The sequence below is a fragment of the Primulina eburnea genome, chromosome 12 (genome assembly GCF_022965805.1).
Source record: "Primulina eburnea isolate SZY01 chromosome 12, ASM2296580v1, whole genome shotgun sequence".
Classification (NCBI taxonomy): domain Eukaryota; kingdom Viridiplantae; phylum Streptophyta; class Magnoliopsida; order Lamiales; family Gesneriaceae; genus Primulina; species Primulina eburnea.
In genome coordinates, this window is record NC_133112.1 from 8,703,620 (window position 1) to 8,712,459 (window position 8,840).

The 8,840-nt window shown below is 34.9% G+C and overlaps 1 protein-coding gene across 2 annotated transcripts; it reads left to right on the plus strand.

Annotated features, from left to right (window-relative positions):
- The first annotated feature begins 3,913 nt into the window (after nucleotides 1-3,913).
- On the plus strand, nucleotides 3,914-6,809 carry LOC140807595 (cytokinin dehydrogenase 7-like). Of its 2 annotated transcripts, none has more exons than XM_073164527.1 (4): nucleotides 3,914-4,904; nucleotides 5,012-5,287; nucleotides 5,993-6,280; nucleotides 6,370-6,596. In XM_073164527.1, the coding sequence occupies exons 1-4, from the start codon at nucleotides 4,200-4,202 to the stop codon at nucleotides 6,376-6,378; spliced, it is 1,278 nt and encodes a 425-aa protein (XP_073020628.1). In that variant the 5' UTR covers nucleotides 3,914-4,199; the 3' UTR covers nucleotides 6,379-6,596. The 2 variants fall into 2 exon arrangements, with proteins under 2 accessions (XP_073020628.1, XP_073020627.1); XM_073164526.1 differs by having other exon boundaries at nucleotides 3,917-4,904; nucleotides 6,018-6,280; nucleotides 6,370-6,809.
- The last annotated feature ends 2,031 nt before the right edge of the window (nucleotides 6,810-8,840 follow it).

Genomic DNA, 8,840 nt, shown 5'->3' on the forward strand with positions numbered 1-8,840 from the left:
TGACAAATGTAACCTACAATAGGCCAAGTAGATAACAAATCTATAATCTGAACCCTTCAAATTGACCTTTTACCTTGGTCATATCATAGAGAGTATTAAAAAAAATATCATACCAGTCGACACCGATCTTTGAAGCAATCACCGCCATTTATTGGAACTTCTCCTAGGTGATTTTGTGGTATTCCCCAGCTTTGGCCACAAGTTGGACAACATTCAATAACATCCAGGTCATGCTTTTGTGCCAGAATTGAGATAGGACTACTAAGCCAAAGAAAACTCAGCACTCTAAATATCAGCGTTCCCATCTAGAAATTGGAGACTTTTACCAAACCGGTGGTAGGAAACTCCTGTGTGTCACCAAAAGCTATTGGGAGATGATGTTGTTGCTTCCTTCGATGGTATAGATGATGCTATCGCGCTCCATCCTGGTGTAATCAAAGAACTAATTGACAATAGTGAGCTTCCTCAGACTAGAGGCTTCGAGTATTTCCAGAACAAAGGAAATGAAAACATTTTTTAAGGAGAAAAGGGCTTCAAAGTTGATGGCAAGGCAAGCCTTCTAGATCGACATCTTGGATCATCTGTTAAAAGAATTTTAAGAAATCACGAAATATTTGGAGTGTGGGAAAACATAAATTTCTAAATATTTGTGAGTAAAAGGTTTCAAATGATGAGGATGAGAGATATAAATATTTTTATAGGACAGCCAGAACAGAACATGGGACAGTAGGGTTGTGATTTGAATTTCGGACTTTTGAATAGTGCAGTCGAAATGTTTACGATTAATCGCATGTTTAAGGGTTTTAAACACATGATTAATGCATTAAAGAGTAATTGTCAGCAACATTTTCAAAATCAAAATGAATATGAATTGTTTTTTCCTTAAATCAATTTAAATATAATAATTAATACATTATTAAGTGTCAGAAGTCGGATAAAGTCACGAGTTCCAAAAGTCATTCAACAGTTTTGACCTAAGACTTATGTACTGACTAGACAATTGTTTTATCAAGCTTGACATATTTTTACTTCGTTATAATGCAATGAAATGTCCTATATTATTTCCCCTATATTTTGGGCAACGAGATATTCTTCTTCAGCGGTTGATGTGGCTACTGATGTCTGTTTATTGCTAAACCAAAAGATTGGCCTTATTTCTAAGAAATTGACATGAAACATCGTCGCAAAATATCGAAAGCTCCTGACTGGAACATGAGGATCCTTGCGAATGTTTCATCTGTTTTCTTAATAAAAGTCGTGTTTTAGTAAGTTTAAAAGTTATAATACCAGTAGTACTGGATTATGCTTCATGTAGTTTTTCACCATATTAGGTGTTATATTCATTATAAATATCATATAAATGAATTTTAATAGTAAACAAAACCAATGAGATATTAGGAACATTTTCCATAATAGCTAGGTTCTAAATATCCATAATATAATGTTAAAATTTATTGTAAATCATCTAATTCAACTCTGGGAACTAAACAAAACCACATATAAATATTTCAGGAATTTGTAAGAAATTTTTCTCATTTTTCTTTCATAACATAAATACATTGAATTAAAGCATCTTCATTAGATTCAATATGTTAACTAAAAATACATGCAATGTTGCAAAAATATATTTAAACTAAATAAGAAGTAGGATAATAAACATCGGATAATTAGTCACTGACATTCTTAAAAACCTTTAAAATTTTACTAATACCTAGTGCATATGTTTCATTAATTTAAAAACAAATAAATATCACGAGCTTGAACATGTTAATGAAAAATATATATAATAAATCTTTATATTCAAAGACGATGGTAACATTTTATATGTTGAATCCATTGAATTGGAACGTCTAGTACAAACCCTTTACGCCTCATACCATTTTTTTACAAATTTTTCTCATTATTTCATAACTTGGGATGTGTCCATAAATAATGAATTGTATTCCTAATTAGTTGCATATGTGATGCTAGATTTTTTATTCTATCTTGAACATAAATTTAAAATATGACATGCATGCCTAATATGAAAATTTTCCAACCACTGATGGTTGACATATTTCAATAAACTCGGTAAGACTAGAAGTATTTGCACTAGTATTAAAAAAATTCGAAAAACATGATAAATTAGACCATATTATTCTAAAATAACAAATATAAGTTAAGAAATATTTTGTGTCGTATGTGTTTCGTTAAAAAATCTATATGCAAGCAATCTATTTTGAATATTTCAAGAATTATTAACCCAATGATATATAACACATATATATGAATAGATTTGCCAATAATCATTCCAAATATCGAAACACAAAGAAACTTTATTATTTAAACTATAAAATTCTTTAATTAATTATTTTTTTTATCAACGACTAACTTTTTAAGTATATGTTTGAAAGTATTTTATGGGATACATCTATTAGAAGGATTTACACTTGTAAAAATCAATTTTCAAAAGATATTTTATCACTAAAACTAGAGTATGTCTCTTGTGAGACGGTCTCACGAATCTTTATCTGTGAGACAGATCAACTCTACCGATATTCACAACAAAAGTAATATTCTTAGCATAAAAAGTAATATTTTTTCATAGATATGACCCGTGACACCGTCTCACACAAGTTTTTGCCCTAAAACTGAAAAAAAAATTGTTCAATCGAACAAACTTTATCTTTTCTTCTCTAAATTTAGCTTCGTGAAATTTAAAAATGTGTGAATCGTTACCTGATTGAGAATATAATGTCGGAATTTGATTTTGAGAACTAACAATACCAATTTTCACCAGACGATTTCTCTCCATGTGCCGCATCAAAGTTTCATAACCACAACAGAGAAATATCACTTTTTTAAAATGTTCGGTGGATATATCGGATATCGGACGAGCCACCGCTCGAGTTTTACTTTTAGGCATCATCAGAGTGCTCATAATTTCTTGAATTTGATGATGACGTATTTGTTAAGCCTCTTGTTCATGTTCTTAATGTTCCTCGTCCTGATTTCAGGTCAAACTCGTTGACCACAAGTCGATTCCGATTCTTGTTCAGGTTGACCCGATCTTAGTCAGGTCTAGACCGAAGACAAAATTAAACCCAAAAGCCAGGAGTGATAGGACTTGGAGTAGTTAGTCCTATACTTAAGCAAGCAATGTTAGGGTTTTATTATTATTTAATAAGTATTCAATGATTGAAACAAAAAAATAAAAAGGGAAAAAACAAAATGTTAAATCTAATCACTCGTTAACTAATGAGTCCAATTCAACGTCGATGCCTACATGACGGGGCCTTTGTTGTTTCCTATGGGGTCACTCCCAAAATCGACACATTTATTTTTTATAAAAAAAAAAGGATACATAATTTCTTTTCTTTTGTTTTTTATTGAAGTTTTTCGCCATATGGGATGTTTGTGGTTAGTAATAGCACGATTTGCATTCATATGTTGCATAGGCTTGGTCTTTAAATTCTAGTCACAAGGAATATTTTGAAGAAAAATAAAAAATAAACTATTTTTTTATTAAAAAAATTTAGAATGTAGGCAAAAACTTGTGTGAGACGGTCTTACGAGTCGTATTTTGTAAAACAGATATCTTATTTGGGTCATCCATTAAAATATTATTTTTTATGTTAAGAGTATTATTTTTTATCGTGAATATCGGTGGGATTAACCGATTTCACAGATAAAGATTCGTGAGACCGTCTCACGAGAGACCTACTCTAGAATGTATGCGAGATACTTTTTTTAACATAATACATTATATTTTAAACTTCATGAAAGTAATATCAAAAATAAAAATTATAATCCCAAAAATATAGCGAAAGACAATCCTTTCCAGCCAGTTCATTAAATCATAAACACATTTTTTTTAAAAAAAAAACATTGTTTGGATTAAAAATATGTAATAATAATAAGGAAGGAAGTGGCAGACAGATGCAACTGATTGGATAACAGCGTCAACAACATCTTGAAAGCTTTTTTCCCTCTTTTGTCAAATTCAATTCCAATTTCCACCATAACCAAATCCTTCTTCGCTTTTATAAAAGCCCCACTAAATCCCTCCTCCTCGTCGATCTTCCCACTACATTTACTGTAGATTTCGCCATTAATACTCCAAGATATTGGGTTTCTTCCTCTCTCGTTCATATTATATCTATCTTGTTGAATTCCATCTGTGTTTCTTTCATCTTCTTCTTGATTTTTCTTGGTTCACCATGTTAGCGTACATAGAGCGCTTCGTGCACGGTAACGACGTGGAATCCATGCCGGAGCTGGATAGTACCGACGAAGACGGAGCTGGGGTACTTCCTCTCTTCAAAGGCCTGGAGCTTCAGGGCACGGTCGACTTCGACACCGCCGCCGCCGGCAAAGATTTCGGCGGCTTGCAATCTTCCAAGCCTTTAGCCATGATTCGCCCCGCCTCCGTCGATGACGTCGCGAGGGTGATAAAACTAGCGTCACGATCACCACACCTCACCGTCGCTGCTCAGGGTAACCGCCACTCCATCAACGGGCAGGCCATGGCCCACCAAGGTCTGGCAATCGACATGAAGACGTTGGAACCCAGAATCCAAGTCGACCCTTCGGGGTCGCATGTCGACGTCAGCGGCGGTGCATTGTGGGAAGAGGTGCTGAAACGCTGCGTTGCGGACCACGGATTGGCCCCCCGGTCGTGGACTGATTACCTTGATTTGACGGTGGGCGGGACGCTGTCGAACGCCGGCGTGAGTGGGCAGGCGTTCCGTTACGGACCCCAAACCGAAAATGTAACAGAATTGGAGGTTGTAACTGGAAATGGCGACGTGTTTGTCTGCTCGCCGAATCAGAATTCAGAACTCTTCTTCAGTGTACTTGGGGGACTCGGACAATTCGGAATCATCACTCGAGCTAGAATCTTGCTTCATCCTTCCCCGGATATGGTATTTATTTACAATTAAAATTCCGAGCTTTCACTTTAAAAAAATCTCATCTAAAATTCGTTTCGAGCTGGGATTCAATATTTTCTTTCTTTTTTTGGGGGGCAAAGGTGAGATGGATAAGGCTGGTGTACAGCGAGTTTAGCGATTTCACCGCTGATGCTGAGTTCCTGGTGAGTGGGGGGGCAAATGAGTCGTTCGATTACCTCGAAGGATTCACATTTGTCAACAGCGAAGACCCGGTTAACGGGTGGCCTTCGGCGCAGTTGCATCCGGACCATCCGTTCGACCGGACCCATGTCCCGCCCTCCGACGGCCCGGTTCTGTATTGCCTCGAGCTGGCCTTCCATTACAGTAATCACCACCGGCGCTCTGCTGTTGACAAGGTAAGAAATATGGTATTATAATTGGAGCCATCCTTTTCGTTACATTATTATTATTAATTTCTTGTCAATTTAAAAGATTTGATTTTTTTATAACAAATCTCGCAACAGTAAATTTAACATCGGGACTATGTAAGAATTGCTTTAGTTTCGGCCTAGGTATCTGTTCAGAGGGACCCATATCGATAAATATATATATTGTTTTTGAAAAACGGGTTGATAAATTAATGAAATAGAGGTGACGACCTCGATAGGTTGACCGGCGAGGCAATAATGGGTGGCCTTCTTTTGTGGTTAAAAGTGGTCAACTAGATATTACACGTGTCATTTGAATGACGTAGCTAGGTGGGTGGCGGAGGACTCCCTCCGCTGCGGCGGAGAGAGTGCGGTGGCGTAGTGTATCTTCCATTAGATTTTGTGTGCACAGAGTAAATGTTTTTGAAGTGACATGGAGTTAGCCCACCCCTGTTACAGTATGCTTAAATCCACCCAAGATTGTCTTTTTGCTCTTCGTCATGTATATTTATGGTCCCCTCCCTACCTCGTTGCCGCTTAATTCTTCCAATAATTGATTCGACGTACCTAGCTAGCTAGTGTTATAAATGAATGCTACAGTGATACACTAAACAAACAGAATTAAGTATAAAATACATTATGTTGGAACAAATGAAATAAATGACGAAGAAGAATATTCTGAGGATAGTTCAGTTTGTGTTTGTGGCCTGGCTTGCAGAGGGTGGAAAGAATGGCGGGAGCGCTGAGATATTGCAGGGGATCGAGGGTGGAAGCGGAGGTGAGCTACGTGGAATTTTTGTTGCGAGTGAAACGGGCGGAGGAAGAGGCCAAAGCCAATGGTATATGGGACGGCCCACACGCATGGCTCAATCTTTTCGTGTCCAAAGCGAACATAGCCCATTTCGATGCTGTTGTTTTCAAGAATATTTTGAAGCATGGCATCGGTGGCCCTATGCTTCTTTATCCTCTGCTACGGTCCAAGTAAGTCATTTCTAAAGTTGTGACTGACCACCAATTCTACCACACCCACAGGGCCAATTTAATTTTTTTGGACTCCCTTGTTTTTTTAGGTGGGATAGTCGTAAATCCGTGGTTTTACCGACGGAGGGGGAAATATTTTATTTAGTTGCATTGCTACGTTTCTCGTTTCCATACGCAAAAGGGTTGCTGTCGGTAGATGAAATGATATCACAAAATCAAGAAATAGTTGAGATTTGCAAGCGGAAGGGATTCGATTTCAAGTTGTACCTTCCATACTACGGTGATAACAAGGAGGCGTGGAGGCAGCATTTTGGAAATCAATGGACGAGGTTCCAGCAAAGGAAGGCCATCTTCGATCCAAGGGCCATTCTTGCTCCTGGGCTCAAGATTTTTTCAAGAAATTGGCAACCCTCGTGATGCTTTACTTGTATTAATTTCTTTTGCTTGTAATTCTTATATATTTCATGAAGAATTTGTAAATGTGATGTTGAAGAAATTTTGATTTATTTCAATAACGATCTTCACCCAAGGTAATAGCTTGTCGATTCCCAAGAACTGATATATCAAACACAAAATATATCGATAACTATATATTAAAAGGCAAAAACTTGTGTGAGACGGTCTTACGAGTCGTATTTTGTGAGACATATATCTTATTTGGGTCATCCATACAAAAATATTATTTTTTATGTAAAAAGTATTATTTTTTTTTTTGTGAATATCGGTAGAGTTGATCCGTCTAACCGATATAGATTCGTTAGACCGCATCACAAGAGAGACCTACTCATATTAAAAATGGATAATCAGAAATTAAGCATTTGTCATAGTAGATTTTGGGACTTCTTTTTATTCAGAGTGGGTCGCATTATTATTATTAAATTTTTTTTTTGGTGAAAGGAGTCATAAAGTATACTATATTATCCATTAATCAAGAGTCGAACTACCGTTTAAATCTCCTCTCACGTAGCAATAGCATCGACTATATATATATATATGTATATATATATATATATATATATATATATATATATATATCTTTTTCCCTCTTTTCACTTTCGCTTTCTCGTTAAAAGGAGAGAAAAGTTTGAACAGAATGATTCGAAATAAAAGGGAAATTTTTTAATTTATTTATACATATTTTGCTCGAAGGAAAACAATGATAAGATCATGATTTCTTGTAAAATGTACCTTCAATAAAAATGAATATATATTGAATAAATCAATTTTATCGTATATGGGTATCCGTGTCATGCACAACTTACGTCGCGGGTCACTGCCATGCATACATTCATTCACACGTTGCTTTTGACATTGCAAGTTGACTGGGATTATTTTGGACTAATTACTTGACTTTAAGTTTAATTCATGTAGTTAATTTTTTTTAAAAAAAAACTATTCAACTACATAAAAACTTTACTGAATGCTTTATTTTTAGTGAAAATATTATGTTTGACTTGGAATTTAATTTAAAATTTTAAAATATATTTGATGTCACAAATCCATCAAGACACTCATCAACTCGGTCATATTGTGTCACATTTTTTTAACCAATAAATCTAAAAATAATATTTTATTTAAGAACAATACGATGGAAGCCTAAAGATTTTTAAAATTAATTTTACGGGATTAAATTTATTATTTATAAAATGACCACTATACCATTTTATTAGCCTAAAATTGGCCGAAATTCGATCAACATGTACCAATTAAACCGTTGACAAGAATTCGTGTAAAAATTTATCATTTATCCAATATTCATGTATAATTTACCTTTTTACTTTTTACTCTTGAAAATCAAACGACATGGCATATATTTATATAAACAACGATGATTTGATATTCATCTATTGAATAAGTATGTTTTTATATGTTTCATCGTAATATGAGGTATAGTCCGTCGATTTTTATATAACTGTGTAATATTGTATGCATGGACGTATTAAAATAGAAGAGAGAAACCTCGAGATTGGTCCAGCTGGTAGCGGGTAGACTGTATTGTAGCGAGAATCAATTGAAAGTTGAAAAGGGAGGAAAATGGGGGAGATTGGTGCCCACTTGATATTCTGCTTACTTTTTGTATAATAATGGGGTTCGCCAAAATCTTTTTTCAACGCACATCTTTTGGTACCTGATCTACATTATTTTGATTTGATATTTTATTGTCGTTTTCCCCATCTTTTTTTTTTTTTTTTTTTCATTTCTTTGATTTTATTATTATTGTTAGGATTTTTAAGTAATTATATATTCGTACTTCTTTACTGAAATTAGATGGAACGAGATTGAAGTAGTTCTGTGTCATCTCTAGCTAAATTCACGACAACATAGTTATCAAATAGCATATAAAATTATTTCTTTTAAAAAATGATTATATAAAATGACGAAACAAACGTTTTGTCCGTATGAACAAAAATATAATTATACCAAATTTTTTTCCCTAGCCCTCAGGGTTGACCTCCTGTATCTCCAAGTTTGAGTGACACGTTCATTATTTGATTTGTGTGTTGATTCTACTTTCTTAACACTATGGATCCGGATGAAATGGCACGTTTGATAAATGATT